This window comes from Globicephala melas, chromosome 16, assembly GCF_963455315.2.
Source record: "Globicephala melas chromosome 16, mGloMel1.2, whole genome shotgun sequence".
NCBI lineage: Eukaryota > Metazoa > Chordata > Mammalia > Artiodactyla > Delphinidae > Globicephala > Globicephala melas.
In genome coordinates, this window is record NC_083329.1 from 26,350,070 (window position 1) to 26,365,771 (window position 15,702).

The 15,702-nt window shown below is 41.3% G+C and overlaps 1 protein-coding gene across 8 annotated transcripts in view; it reads left to right on the forward strand.

Annotated features, from left to right (window-relative positions):
• ARMH3 (armadillo like helical domain containing 3) overlaps positions 1-15,702 on the forward strand; it is a 170,248-nt gene that overhangs the window by 142,214 nt on the left and 12,332 nt on the right. The window contains exon 27 of one of the 8 annotated variants that reach the window (XM_060286474.2): positions 9,655-10,561. The exons of the other annotated variants lie outside the window; for them this stretch is intronic. Coding sequence (XP_060142457.1) covers positions 9,655-9,714 — 60 coding nt within the window. The 3' untranslated portion in view covers positions 9,715-10,561. Of the gene's footprint in view, positions 1-9,654; positions 10,562-15,702 lie in introns of those variants that run through there. 8 annotated transcript variants of the gene reach the window in all.

Below are 15,702 nucleotides of genomic sequence, written 5' to 3' on the forward strand. Positions count from 1 at the left end.
GCATCCTTGTCAACACTGGTTGGTTTCTGATTTTTTTTTTTTTTTTTTGCGGTACGCGGGCCTCTCACTGCTGTGACCTCTCCCGTTGCGGAGCACAGGCTCCGGACGCGCAGGTTCAGCAGCCATGGCTCACGGGCCCAGCTGCTCCGCGGCATGTGGGATCTTCCCGGACCAGGGCAGGAACCCGTGTCCCCTGCATTGGCAGGCGGACTCTCAACCACTGCGCCACCAGGGAAGCCCATTTTCTGATTTTTTTGATAATAGCCATCCTAATGGGGGTGAAGTAGTATCTCCTTATGGTTCTGATTTTTATTTCCCTAATCATTATTAATGTTGAGCATCTTTTTATGTGTTTACTGGCCATTTGTTTATCTTCTTTGGAGAAATGTCTCTTCAAGCCCCTTGCCCATTTTTTAATTGGGTTGTTTGGATTTTTGTTGTTGAGTTTTAGGAATTCTTTATATATTCTAGATATTTATCCTTCATCAGACATGTGATTTGCAAATATTTTCTCCCATTCTGTGGGTTGCCTTTTTACTATGTTGACAGTGTCCCTTGATGAACAAGTTTTCAATTTTGATGCAGTCCTGTTTGTCCTTTGGTTGCCTGTACTTCTGGTGTCGTCATTACTAAATCCAGTGTCATGAAACTTTTCCCTTATGTTTTCTTCTAAGAGTTGTATAGTTTTAGCTCTTACATTTAGGTCTTTGACCTATTTTGAATTAATTTTTTGTATATGGTGTTTGGTAAGGGCACTTTGACCACTTTTTGTATTTCATGTATCTTTATGAATAAAGTTTATAGAGAAGGTACAACTTGCTTTTCCAAGAACTGTGAAACTACTCCCAGTTTATTCCCTACTGGGTTTGCTTGTCTTTAGTACATCTTATAAAAACTGTCCTTCAGGCCCCTTGCCCACCCTCAGCTGAGATTTAGCTCCTTTCTCTTCTCAGTACGGCTTGTTGGTAAGCATCTGTCCCTAGCTGGTAGAATCATTTGGTATGCCCCTATCCCTACCAGTGATACGCACCCTGATTTTTATTCTCTCACGAGGATAGCTGAGTCACACAACCTGTGGCATTTTCATAGATAAATCCCAACGACCCTTTTGTTTGTACTAAATAAATGTGGAAGGAAGGTATTTAAGAGAAACTCTAGACCCCAGACTAGATCTTGGGTTTGGATGCTTTGAGGATATACTGTCTTGATGATGCAATGCTCCCTGCAGATAAGTATGTTGCAATAGAAGAGCTCTTCAGGGGGTTCTCCTCCCTATCCTGTCCTACCCTAAACTCTTATATACTCCCTGTCCTTTATTCCTGCTTTTCAAATTAGGAAAAAGACTTTTTTATTACTGGCTGCATCCTAGTAGAATTGAGTCTACACTCAACAGATCTGTCATGAAATTTTTTGGAATACTGGCTCACAGGTTTTTAACCCAAAGTCCAAGAATAGGCTTTAGAAAGTTACTGCACACTGAAATTGTGTAAAATTATGCATATGTCCTTTTTTTTTTTTTTCTTGAAGAGGGCCCATCTTTCTTAAAAGTCTCAGTCAGGGCTTCCCTGGTGGCGCAGTGGTTGAGAGTCCGCCTGCCGATGCAGGGGACGGGGTTCGTGCCCCGGTCCGGGAGGATCCCACATGCCGCGGAGCGGCTGGGCCCGTGAGCCATGGCCGCTGAGCCTGCGCGTCCAGAGCCTGTGCTCCGCAACGGGAGAGGCCACGGCAGTGAGAGGCCCGCGTACCGGAAAAAAAAAAAAAAAGTCTCAGTCAGCCTTTGACCCCTTCAACACATTTCTTTTTAAAGAATCACTGGCTTAGGTGCCTTGAATAGTACCTCATACTTTCCTTGCCCCCAAAGCCATCAGACCTTTGAAAATGCCCATTGAAGATCTTAAGCACCTTTTAGACTATTCACTATTTGTTTTGGTTTGCAAATGCTACGACATTGATTTATATCAGCTCTAACTTCCTTGTAGGCAAAAGAGGGATTCATAGCAGAACTTTACAGAAGATTCTCTAGAGCCCTGAATATCTAGAGTACATAGTGGCAATTTAGGATTCAAGTCAAAACCTTCCCTGAGCACCTGATTCCTTAAGCTTTCAGTCATACTTATGACCAATTTTGTGCCATTGAAATATCCCATTGGAAAACACTTTTACTTTTACTTTCTTCAGCCTTCATTCAGCTATCAGTATTTTAGCATTTAGTGCTTTGTGCTTTAGATTGAGCCAGGCATTTGAGGGATACAGAGGTATGATAAAGGGCCTTTGTTCTCAAAGGATGGAGTAAGTGCAAAAGATGGCTTAAGGCAATTTATTATCAATAGCCGACCAGTACTAGCAATAGGATCTGTGTGTTCCTGTTGGAGAAAGATCTCTGCAGGTTGTGGTGGTCAGGAAAGGCCATGTGGAAGAGAGAAGAAGTGAGTTGGGCCTTGAAAGAAGAAGGGTAGGAATTGGATAAATGGAGAGGCACAGATTGTAAAATGTACTCAAAGCCAGGACCTGAAAAGGACAGAAAGAGTGGAGAAGAGTCCCAGAGTTTCTATGCCTTGTCCTTGGGTCCCAGGGCACCCAGGGGCTGGATGCCTTAGAAATATGATTCAGTCATTTAAATTGTTAGCACATCTTCCATAAACCCTAGTGCACTGACTCTCATCCCTGTCCTAATTGTTCTGCCTTTGATTCAGTTCACAAGCATTCATCTCAAAGGCCTAGTATGAGCCAGCCTCAATGCTACTAGGCATATGATTAGACCTACTGAGCAAACCTATCTCTCTCTTTTTTTGTCCTGGTAAAAAACATATAACAAAATTTATCATCTTAACCACTCTTAAGTGTACACTACAGTAGTGTTAATATATACATTGTTGTGCAATTTATCATGGGTTCGAGCCCTGGACTGGGAAGATCCCACATGCCACGGAGCAACTAAGCCCATGCACCAGAACTACTGAGCCTATGTTCTAGAGCTCCCAAGCCACAACTCCTGAGCCCATGTGTCACAACTACTGAAGCCTGCACGCCTAGAGCCTGTGCTCCGCAACAAGAGAAGCCACCGCAATGAGAAGCCCATGCACCGCAACAAAGAGTAGCCCCCACTCACCGCAACTAGAGAAAGCCTGCATGCAGCAACAAAGACCCAACACAGCCAAAAATAAATTAATTTAAAAAGAAAACAAAAAACTGAAACTCTGTGTATTGAACAACTCCCCTTTTCCTGCCCTCCACCTTTCCCCTGGCAACTACCATTCTACTTTCTGTTTCTAAGCGTGAGCAAACCTATCTGGAAGCTGGTATTCCTTTAAACCAAGTGGCCCAGGGGCTTGCTAAAAATTTTTCATACAAATTTAGGGATTTTCCGGGAAGATCACAAAGGTGGTCTGCTGGCACCCCCATGTGCCACAGGACTATAGGACAGTGTCACCAGATGCCTCCCATTATTTCTTCAAGTCTCCACTCTCACTAAGGCTTTGGATTTTGGTTTCAGAGGAGGCCCTGTATAATGTCATGTTATAAGAGGTATCTTTGAAAGTATTATGATGAAACAGAGAATCATTCATTTGTAGGAGTAGGTTAAAGTCAATTAGGGAAACAAAAAATGCTTCACATCTGATTGAGTGAAAGTTGCACTGGAAGCTGAGTATATATTTTCATCTATTAGTCATCTTTCTAACCCTTTTTGCTTTTCTCCTGATCCTAAGATAATAGCCACTATAAATAACTGCTGAGTGTTTAAAGATCCTAACGAAACCTAACTTTATTTTCCCAGAGAACAGTGAGATACTGCTAATAAGAGAAGAGCCCTAGTTTGTGGGGTGAAACATTGTTAGGGTGTCTGGGTGGCACCCGTTACTTGTGAACATGTAGGAGGAAGCACAGAAAGATCTTGGGGAGATATCCTAAAAGCTTCAAGCCTTATGAGGAAAATGGAGCCTGGTACTTCAGCTTTAGAGTTCTTGGCCCTTGGGGTGCTAGTAAATGTTTAATAACTGGTAGCGGGGTGAGTGGTTGGAGGGGGCTGATTTGTAGTGCTAAAGGTGAATGCTCCCACCATGGCTACCAGTGTGAAGCCAAGTGGCTCTCACAGTGCTTGAAAATTTAACAATCATCTCTCACAGGCGAAGCATGTGTTAAGTCAGCTCCAGCATACCACTGGTTGTTGAGGAAGACTGGGAGAAGTGGGTGTGAGGTGGGGCTGTGAGGTGGGGCTTTCTGAGCAGGAGGTGAGTGTGGGTCACTTTCCCCATGGAGCCACCTATATTGCCTCCCAGGGCAATCGAGTCCTCTGAGCAGCCCATTCTGAGAGCCCCTGTGATGTTTTCTCATCTTAAAACAGGGCCTTGGCCACCATGCAAGGCAGCCTTGGCAGAGACATATGCTGGTGAGCTGAGATTTAAGACTCTCACGATAGCCATAACTCAGTTTCCCGTACTTGGCATTGTGGTTTTTTCTGTACAACAGCCTGTAGTTTTGCACTGCCTCTCTATAACACCGAGTGATGGTTGCTGTGGGAACTCTGAGTACGAGCATGTGACACAAGCATTGGCTGTCTGACCCTTCCTCTCTTGGTGTCTTTGTTTAGATTCTGACATTTCAATTGACCTGTTTGGCAGGAAAAAGTTTGATATGAGTTATTTGTTCACTGGATTCACCAAAGCAGAAAGACACAAAGTCAGAGGCAGAGAGATTTTCCTACAAGCTGCTAATAAACCTTGGAAATCAACTTTATGTTACATAGGGCATCTTGAGAAGGTCCACTTAAGAAGGTCAGCTGATTATGTGCTGCTAGGATGTCCACTCTCTTACTTGGACCAAGAGGTAGGCTGCACTACCAGAGACAGGGGAGAAAGCTGGATTTTAGCTCCTCTGAATAGGGAAGAAAGTATCTTGGATTTAAAAAAGGACACAAATAGATAAAAGGAAAGGAAAAACTAGGAGTTTCTGAGCTAGGTACTTTTACTTAGGTTATGTAATTAATTCTTTAATCAATTGTTTGAGGTAGGTACAGTTATCCTCATTTTATAGATGACGATGCTAAAGAGACTTAAGTAATTTGTTCAAGATCACACAGCTGTTAATGGTAAAGCCATAGTGTGAATGTAGGTCAGTCTGACATCAAAGTCTGAGCTTTTCATTGGCCAAAGGACCTGAGATAACTGGAGTTTGTCAAGTATCCTGAAGGAAGAGGCAAGTCAGGATAGGAAGGTGCAGGGAGAAGCAGACAGAATGGGGATAACAGGGCTCGTTCCTAAGGGGTGGGGAAAGGTCCTGGTTTGGGAACGGCCCATTCAGTTAAGGAAAAAAAGTACTGAACAGGGACCTGGAGAGTTTGCCTGCCAGTTAGGCAGAAATGCCTAAGTAGAGGCTCCTGGCACAGTATGATAACTTTATAAATGAGGGAAAAGTCTCTTTATTCCATACAAGCATGTCAGAAAAGTCAGTATGAGAAATAAAGCTTTTCCACACACCAAAGGAAGATGACGAATTTTTAAAAAGTTCTTATGTACTTATTTCTTTTAAAGATAATATATTTATGTGGGTCAAACCCAAAAAAGTAGCACACTGAATTTTAATTATTTTTAAAGTGGTAGTTCCATTTTGTTTAAAAAAATAAAGGGAAAATTAAGATTCAAAATTAATGTCCCAACAGCCAAGCTAGATGAATGCAGAGGTCACTGGTGAAGAGCTCAGCTTATTATTCATGTCTGCCACTGTCAGCATTTTCTTCAATTAAGTATGAATTTTGAAATGCCCATCACATAAACTTTCTGGTCTTCCTCAGTCAGGCTTCATTGTCGGTGAAGCTTCATTGGCAGTGCATGAGAGGAGTAGCTTTGGAGCTCGTAGGAACTCCAGTAGTCAGCTTTTCAAGAGGTTACAGGAGACGGCAGCCCTTGCTTTCTTGGTTTAAGCTAAGAAGGACCCTTTATCCCAGTTACTAGATGTACAGGTAGGACTTCACTCTTCAGTTTGTTTATTTATTTATTTGGCTGTGTTGGGTCTTAGTTGCAGCATGCGGGGTCTTTCCTTGCGGTGCGCGGGCTTCTCTCTAGTTGTGGCGTGTGGGTTTTCTCTCTCAAGTTGAGGCACGTGGGCTCAGTAGTTGTGGCATGCAGGCTTAGTTGCTCTGTGGCATACATGATCTTAGTTCCCTCACCAGGGATTGAACCCACGTCCCCTGCATTGGAAGGCGGATTCTTTACCACTGAACTACCAGGGGAAGTCCCTTTAGTTTGTTTTTTTAGCCAACTCCTTCCTTCCAAATAGATGTTCGTGTACTTTTGTTTTATTTCCATTGCAACCTCTCTCCCAGGAGGTAGCTCAAAACTCTATAAGGTGTGCTTGGAAGAGTATGGTTTGCCACTGTGATAGTAACACTGGAGGCCAGAAGTGTCACTATGCAAACTGTTATCTCTGTTATAAGCTGTGTTAATTGGAAATGTTTTTGCTAAGTACCATAACAGCACTTTGACCTTTCACAGTGACCCAGCTTAAAAAGAAGTTACAGTCTTAAAAATGACCCACCCAGCTAGAAGGGAAACTGTGGATAGCCCACAAATGGGATTTCTGTTAAAGAATTTTGTCTCTTAAGGAGGGATAGATAAGTGAGGCCTGGCAGTGAGGCAGAGACCCCGTATCAGATTGTCAGAGAGACGGTGTTTTCTGTTTCCCTCCCTGAGATGTGATATATTTCCAAGAAAAGAAAGCTCAAGTAGGGAGGACAGAGATCTGCCTCTTGGTTTCAGCTGGGTGGAGTGTCCAGCCTGCAATAAGCCATAGAGAGGGAGAAGGCCTGATGCAATATTTGGTAAACATGTGTATCATGTTCCCCCACCGCTATTATCTTGGCTGCCTCTTGGTGTGATTGCATGCCTTGCTTGTGCCTGGGCATGTTGGATCTGTAATTAGTGCAAAGAAAAGCTTCACAAGCTTCACCCCTGGAAACAAGGGGGTTTCTAGGGCTTCAACCAAATCAAGTCAGGGAGGTGGGGCAACTACCCAGGGAAATTAAAGAAAGTCATTGTCGCCACTCCTTTAACCAACTGATGGCCTTTCACGAATCACCCACTATGAGCTTCATTATCTGGTCAGCCTTTCTGAAAGGCAGAGCCAGCCTGTCAGATCAATAAATTTCAGGGCAGTCAAGAGCCCTTTGGTAGCAGGCTTGAAAGACATGGATGGACTGGAGAACTGGCCAACTTAAATTGGTTCTGAAGGTACTTCCCTGGTGGCGCAGTCATTAAGAATCCACCTGCCAATGCAGTAGACACGGGTTCGAGCCCTGGTCCAGGAAGATCCCTCATGCTGTGGAGCAGCTAAGCCTGTGTGCTCAACTACTGAGCCTGCGCTCTAGAGCCCACGAACCACGAACTACTGAGCCCATGTGCCACAACTACTGAAGCCTGCACGCCTCGAGCCCGTGCTCCACAACAAGAGAAGCCACCGCAATGAGAAGCCCGTGCACTGCAATGAAGAGTAGCCCCCGCTCGCCACAACTAGAGAAAGCCTGTGCGCAGCAATGAAGACCCAAAGCAGCCTAATTAATTAAAAATTAATTTAATTTAATTAATTTAAAATTAATTTAAAAATTTAAAATTAATTTTAAAAATTGGTTCTGAAATTGAGTTTGGTCCTGAAGTATATGAGAGGAAAATAGAAAGGGGAAAAAAATCTTCTGCATATTATATACAAGTTGGCTGTATAGAGGAAACAGTTATCTTTTAAAAGGCATCATCTTTTTTATCATAAGAGATTTGTGTCCACCTTTTGTATCCTTGTTTCCAAACAATTATATTGGATGATTGTGCCCTGGAGAGATATTCACGTTATCTTGGATAGAAAGTCACTGTAAGCCCCTAGTGGAGGGGAAGGATGCTCACTCAAATGAGGCCTATGAGTTTGTTACCAGGTTACTATTCGTTTTAGCTCCTGTACTGTTGGCTTGTTTTCTTTTTTTCAGCCACTTTGAGCTAAAGTGTTCTGAAAAAGAATCAATTCTTGCCTCCCAAGGAAGTTCTCAGAACCTGCTTTTGTCTAAGAATTCTCTGCTTCTGGGTGTCCTTGGTTCGTGCAGCAAGACAAGGAATGGGTGCCCCAGCTTCACATCCCCCAGATTATTTCTTTTCTGTACAGAAGGACAGAGGTTTCTGCTCTGTGCCAAGCGAGGGGATATAAAAATGCAAACATCATACATGCCCTTGAGGACCTTACAGTATAAGAATCAGGATCACTAATTTCTTGCTTAGACCTTTGCTTCTGTGCCCTCCTGTAGACCTCACTCAGCTGATGTATTTGGCGTGCTTGTAGCAGCATCCCCCAGCCTTTTATAAACCTAAGAAGGTTTAGGTTTGTAGGTACCCTAGTGAAAAAATACCTCATTATAAATCCGTAAATGGTTGGCTGATAACCCTTATTTGGAGTGAGTTTCCACAAGGAGAGCCATGATCGTCTCATATCTTTCACCCCTGCCTCAGTTTCATAAAAAAGGCAAAAGTGGAACTTTCATTAGATGTCCTTGGTAAAGGTAGGACTCTGTAAGTTCCTGAGCTTGGCAAATGATTGAGTTTGTCAAAGATCCATCTACAGTACACCCACTTAAAGAAACCTCATGTGGCTACTGCCCAGCTGAAAATTATTTCAAACACTGTTGATTGCTACCTGGAGTCCCTTTAATTTGTCAGGGAGGATTGCCAGGGATGGAGAGGTAGGGAGGAGTAGCACAATGAGGGGAATCTTTGGCCTTGTGGAAATACTAGGAACTCCTGGCTTATAGATACTGATATTTCAGTCTGAATCATTCTTACCCCAACCAAAAATGGAATGGTAAGACCAAAAAAGACATAAGTTTACTGCCATGGCCTACTTTTTTTTTTTTTTTGGTCTAGTCATGATTTACTGGACTTAACTTTTTACTTAACTTTATTGAGATGTAATTAACATATAATAAAACATATTTGTGTAATCATCAGCATCACAAAGATACAGAACATTTTACTTCCATCACTCATAAAAGTTCTCCTTTACAGTTAGTCTTATCTGCAAATCTGAGCCCTAGGCAACCACTGATGTAATTTCTATCACTATAGATTAGATTTGTCTTTTCTTTTTAAAATTTATTTATTGTTTATTTTGGCTGCAATGGGTCTTAGTTGCAGCACGCGGGATCTTCATTGCAGCACACAGACTTCTTAGTTGCAGCATGGGGGCTTCTTAGTTGTGGCATGCATGCAGGATCTAGTTCCTCGACCAGGGATCGAACCCGGGTGCCTTGCACTGGGAGCATGGAGTCCTAACCAGTGGACCACCAGGGAAGTCCCTAGATTTGTCTTTTATAGAATTTCACATAAACTCTGTTGTGTTTGAGATTCATCCATATTGTGACACTTCTAGCTGTTTACCGAAGAGAAATGAAAATATATGTCCACCCAAAGACTTGTATACAAATAATATTCATAATAGCATTATTCATGATAACCGAAAACTAGAAACAACTAAAACAACCAAAGCAACCAGCAACTGAATGGGTAAACAAAATGTGATACATCCATACATACAATGGAATATTTTTCAGCCATAAAAAGGAATGAAGTACTGATACCTGCTACAACATGGATGATTCTTTTTTTTTTTTTTTTTTGCGGTACGCAGGCCTCTCACTGTTGTGGCCTCTCCCGTTGCGGAGCACAGGCTCTGGACGCGCAGGCTTAGCGGCCATGGCTCACGGGCCCAGGCGCTCCACGGCATGTGGGATCTTCCTGGACCGGGGCACGAACCCGTGTCCCCTGCATCAGCAGGTGGACTCTCAACCACTGCGCCACCAGGGAAGCCCTAACATGGATGTTTCTTGAAAACATATGCAAAATGAAGGAAGCCAGTCACAAAAGACTACATGTTGTGTGATTCCATTTATTTAAAATGTCCAGAATAAGCAAATCTATAGAGACAGAAAATAGATTGGTGGTTACCTAAAGCTGGGTTTGGGGAGTAAGTTGGGAAATGACTGCTAATGGTTATGAAGTTGATGAAAATGTTCTAAACTTAGATCGTGGTGATAATTGCCCCCTATGTGAATATAGTAAAACCATTTAATTGTACACTTAAAATGATTGAATTTTATGGTATGTAAATTATCTCTCAATAAAGATGTTTTTAAAAAGAAAGAAAAAAGAAACTGCCATACTGTTTTCAAAAGTGGTTGTACCATTTTTAATTCCCACCAACAATGAATAAGAGTTCTAGCTACTCCATATCTTTGTCACACTTGGAATTGTGAGTGTTTTTAATTTTAGCCATTCTAGTGGGTAGGCAGTGCTCTAGTAATACTGCATACATAGTTTTTTAAATTACTGTTAATTTATTTTGTGTGATGTTGAGCAGCGGATCATTTGCCTGTTTTTAAAATTTGATTATTATAATATTTATGAGTTTTTGTATTGATATATTCTGGATGCAAGTCATTTGTCATATATATGTATTGCAAATATTTTCTCCTAGTCAGTTGCTTGTGTTTGCAAGTTATTAATGGTGTTTTCACAGTCCAGAAATTTTAATGAAGACCAACTTTAATTTAATACCATAAAGATGAATTTATTAATTTTTTAACACTTTTTGCTATTGTGTTTTATTTAGTAAATCTTTGTTTACTCCTAGTTGTGAAATTTTTCACCTGTATTTTCTTCCGTAAATTTTATAGTTCTTTTACATTTAGTTCTATGCTCCACGTCAACTTAATTTTTTGTAAAATGTTTGGTAGTGGTAAATGTTCATCCATTTCCTGCCCACCCCCCACCCCCTGCCCTGCAATATCCTGTTGTTCCATTGTCATTTGTTGAAAAGACTGTTCTTTCCCCTATTGAAATACCTTGGCACAGTTGTAAAAAAATCAATTCACCATATATATGTGGGTCTATGTCTGAAATATTAGTTCTGTTCCATTGGTCTAATATATGTCTAAATTTATGCCCTACACTGTCTTATTATAGGTCTGTAGTAAATCTTGAAATCAGGTAATATAAGTCCTCTGATTTTGCTCTTTTTAAAAGTTGTTTTGAATATTTGAGGTCTTTTGCATTTCTATACAAAGTGTAAAACTAGCTTGTCCATTTCTACACAAAAAAAAGGCTGCTAAGATTCTTTTTATTTAATATTTATTATTTATTTTTGGCTGCGTTGGGTCTTAGTTGCGGCATGCGGGATCTTTCATTTCAGCATGTGGGCTTCTTCGCTGCGGTGTGTGGGCTTCTCTCTAGTTGTGGTGTGTGGGTTTTCTCTTCTCTAGTTGTGGTGCACAGGCTCCAGGGCGTGCGGGCTCTGTAGTTTGCAGCACGTGGGCTCTCCAGTTGAGGCTCGCGAGCTCAGTAGTTGTGGCGCGCGGGCTTAGTTGCCCCATGGCATGTGGGATCTTAGTTCCCTGACCAGGGATGGAACCCACATCCCCTGTATTGGAAGGTGGATTCTTTACCATTGGACCATCAGGGAAGTCCCAAGCTTGCTAAGATTTTGATTGGAATTGAATTAACGCTATAGATCAACCTGGGGGAGAATTGACACTTTAACAATATTATATTCAAATCCATGATCATAATGTACCTGTTTATTTAGATATTTAAAATTTTCTCACCAATATTTTGTAGTTTTTAGCATACTGTTTTGCATCTGTTTTGTTCAATCTATCCATAAATATTTCTTTTTTTTTTTTTTTTTTTTTTTTTGCGGTACGCGGGCCTCTTACTGTTGTGGCCTCTCCCGTTGCGGAGGGCAGGCTCCGGACGTGCAGGCTCAGCGGCCATAGCTCACGGGGCCAGCTGCTCCGCGGCATGTGGGATCTTCCCGGACCGGGTCATGAACCCGTGTCCCCTGCATCGGCAGGCGGAGTCTCAACCACTGCGCCACCAGGGAAGCCCTAGAATTATTTTTAAATTGACCTCTTTTTCTCACAACCTGGATAAGTTCATTTTTTTTTTTAGAGTCCTTAGAATTTTCTGTGTTCACAATCATATTGTGTACAAGTCAGTTCAGTTTTACTTCTTTCTTTCAAGTCTGTATGGCTTTGATTTCTTTTTCTTTCCTTATTGCACTGGCTAGGACCCCCACTACAGTATTGAAGTGGTCAGAGTAAATATCCTTGACAGATCTTCAGGAGAAAGCATTTGGTCTTTCATCATTAAGTAATGTGTTAGATATAGGTTTTCATAGATTTCTTTATTAGGTTGAGGAAGTACCCTTCTATCCAGAGTTTGCTGAGAGCTTTTATTATGATGAATGTTGAATTTTGCCAGTGTTTTTTCTGTATATATTGAGATGATCGTATGGATTTTCTCTTTTACTCTGTTAATATGGTGGCTGATTTTTATATATTAATCCAACCTTATATTCCTGGGAAAAACCCTTCTTGATCATGATATAGTATTTTATTTTATTTTAATTAATTAATTAATTAATTTAATTTGGGGGAGCTGTGTTGGGTCTTCATTGCTGCGCAACAGGCTTTCTCTGGTTGCGGCGAGCAGGGGAGAACTACTCTTTGTTGCGGTGTGCGGGCTTCTCATTGTGTTGGCTTCTCTTGTTGCGGAGCCCAGGTACTAGGTGTGCGGGCTTCAGTAGTTGTGGCACGTGGGCTCAGTAGTTGTGGCTCACGGGCTCTAGAGTGCAGTCTCAGTAGTTGTGGCACACGGGCTTAGTTGCTCCACAGCATGTGGGATCGTCCCAGACCAGGGCTAAACCTGTGTCCCCTGCACTGGCAGGCGGCTTCTTACCCACTGTGCCACTGGGGAAGCACATGATATAGTATTTATAATATATATTTCAGAATTTGAGTTGCTAATATTTTGCTGATTATTTTTATGTCAGTATTTATGAGGGATATTAGTTCACAGTTTTCTTGTGGTATCTTTGGTTTTGGTATTAGAGTAATGTTGCCTTACAAAATAAGTTAGGGAGTATTCCTTACTCTATTTTTATTTTTTATTTTATTTATTTTTTTGCGGTACGTGGGCCTCTCACCGCTGTGGCCTCTCCCGTTGCGGAGCACAGGCTCAGCGGCCATGGCTCACGGGCCCAGCCGCTCTGCGGCATGTGGGATCTACCCGGACAGGGGCACAAACCCTCGTCCCCCACATCGGCAGGCGGACCCCCAACCACTGCGCCACCAGGGAAGCCCCTTTCCTCTATTTTTAAAAAGAGTTTGTGAAGAATCACTGTTAGTTCTTGCTTAATGATTAATAGAATTCACCAGTTAAGGCATCTGGACCTGGAATTTTCTTTGTAGGAAGAATTTATTTTTTCTCTTTAATTTTATTTTTTATACATCAGGTTCTCATTAGTTATCCATTTTATACATATTAGTGTATATATGTCAAACCCAATCTCCCAATTCATCACACCACCACCACCACCACCCCTCCGCCACTATCCCCCCTTGGTGTCCATACATTTGTTCTCTACATCTGTGTCTCAATTTCTGCCCTGCAAACCAGTTCATCTGTACCATTTTTCTAGGTTCCACATATATATGTTAATATACGATATTTGTTTTTCTCTTTCTGACTTACTTCACTCTATATGACAGTCTCTAGATCCATCCACATCTCTACAAATGACCAATTTCATTCCTTTGTATATATGTACAACATCTTCTTTATCCATTCGTCTGTCCATGGGCATTTAGGTTGCTTCCATGTCCTGACTATTGTAAGTACTGCTGCAATGAACATTGGGGTGTGTGTGTGTTTTTGAATTACAGTTTTCTCTGGGTATATGCCCAGTAGTGGGATTGCTGGGTCATATGGTAGTTTATTTTTAGTTTTTTAAGGAACTTCCATACTGTTCTCCATAGTGGCAGTATCAATTTACATTCCCACCAACAGTGCAAGAGGGTTCCCTTTTCTCCACACCCTCTCCAGCATTTATTGTTTGTAGATATTTTGATGATGGCCATTCTGACTGGTGTGAGGTGGTACCTCATTGTAGTTTTGATTTGCATTTCTCTAATGATTAATGATGTTGAGCATCCTTTCATGTGTTTGTTGGCAATCTGTATATCTTCTTTGGAGAAATGTCTATTTAGGTCTTCTGCCCATTTTTGGATTGGATTGTTTGTTTTTTTGATATTGAGCTGCATGTGCTGCTTATAAATTTTGGAGATTAATCCTTTGTCAGTTGCTTCATTTGCAAATATTTTCTCCCATTCTGAAGGTTGTCTTTTCCTCTTGTTTATGGTTTCCTTTACTGTGCAAAAGCTTTTAAGTTTCATTAGGACCCATTTGTTTATTTTTGTTTTTATTTCCATTTCTCTAGGAGGTGGGTCAAAAAGGATCTTGCTGTGATTTATGTCATAGAGTGTCTGCCTATGTTTTCCTCTAAGAGTTTTATAGTGTCTGCCCTTAGATTTAGGTCTTAAATCCATTTTGAGTTAATTTTTGTGTATGGTGTTAGGGAGTGGTCTAATTTCATTCTTTTACATGTAGCTGTCCAGTTTTCTCAGCTCCACTTATTGAAGAAGCTGTCTTTTCTCCTTTGTATATTCTTGCCTCCTTTATCAAAAATAAGGTGACCATATGTGCGTGGGGTTATCTCTCGGCTTTCTATCCTGTTCCATTGATCTATATTTCTGTTTTTGTGCCAGTACCATACTGTCTTGATTACTGTAGCTTTGTAGTATAGTCTGAAGTCTGGGAGCCTGATTCCTCCAGCTCCGTTTTTCTTTAAGATTCCTTTGGCTCTTTGGGGTCTTTTGTGTTTCCATACAAATTTTGAAACTTTTTGTTCTAGTTCTGTGAAAAATGCCAGTGGTAGTTAGGGATTGCATTGAATCTGTAGATTGCTTAGGGTAGTATAGTCATTTTCACAATGTTGTTGCTTCCAATCCAAGAACATGGTATATCTCTCCATCTGTTTGTATCATCTGTAATTTCTTTCATCAGTGTCTTACAGTTTTCTGCATACAGGTCTTTTGTCTCCTTAGGTAGGTTTATTGCTAGGTATTTTTTTGTTGCAGTGGTAAGTGGGAGTGTTTCCTTAATTTTCACATTTTTCATCATTAGTGTATAGGAATGCAAGATATTTCTGTGCATTAATTTTGTATCCTGCTACTTTACCAAGTTCACGGATTAGCTCTAGTAGTTTCCTGGTAGCATCTTTAGGGTTCTCTATGTATAGTATCATGTCATCTGAAAACAGTGACAGTTTACTTTTTCTTTTCTGATTTGGATTTCTTTTATTTCTTTTTCTTCTCTGATTTCTGTGGCTAGAACTTCCAAAACTATATTGAATAGTAGTGGTGAGAGTGGACAACCTTGTCTTGTTCCTGATCTTAGAGGAAATGGTTTCTGAGTATTTTTTATGATTCCATTTTATGTCCAATATTCTTAGCTATACCTCTTAATTTTTTTTTTTTTTTTTTTGCAGTATGCAGGCCTCTCACTGTTGTTGCCTGTCCCTTTGCGGAGCACAGGCTCCGGATGCGCAGGCTCAGCGGCCATGGCTCACGGGCCCAGCCGCTCTGCGGCATGTGGGATCTTCCCAGACCAGAGCACGAACCCATGTCCTCTGCATTGGCAGGTGGACTCTCAACCACTGCGCCACCAGGGAAGCCCTGTACCTCTTAATTTCATTATTTTAGTCGTTGCTCTAGGTTTTACAATACGCATCTTTAACTTACCACAGTGTACCTTCAAAATGTTACAGGACTTAATGTAA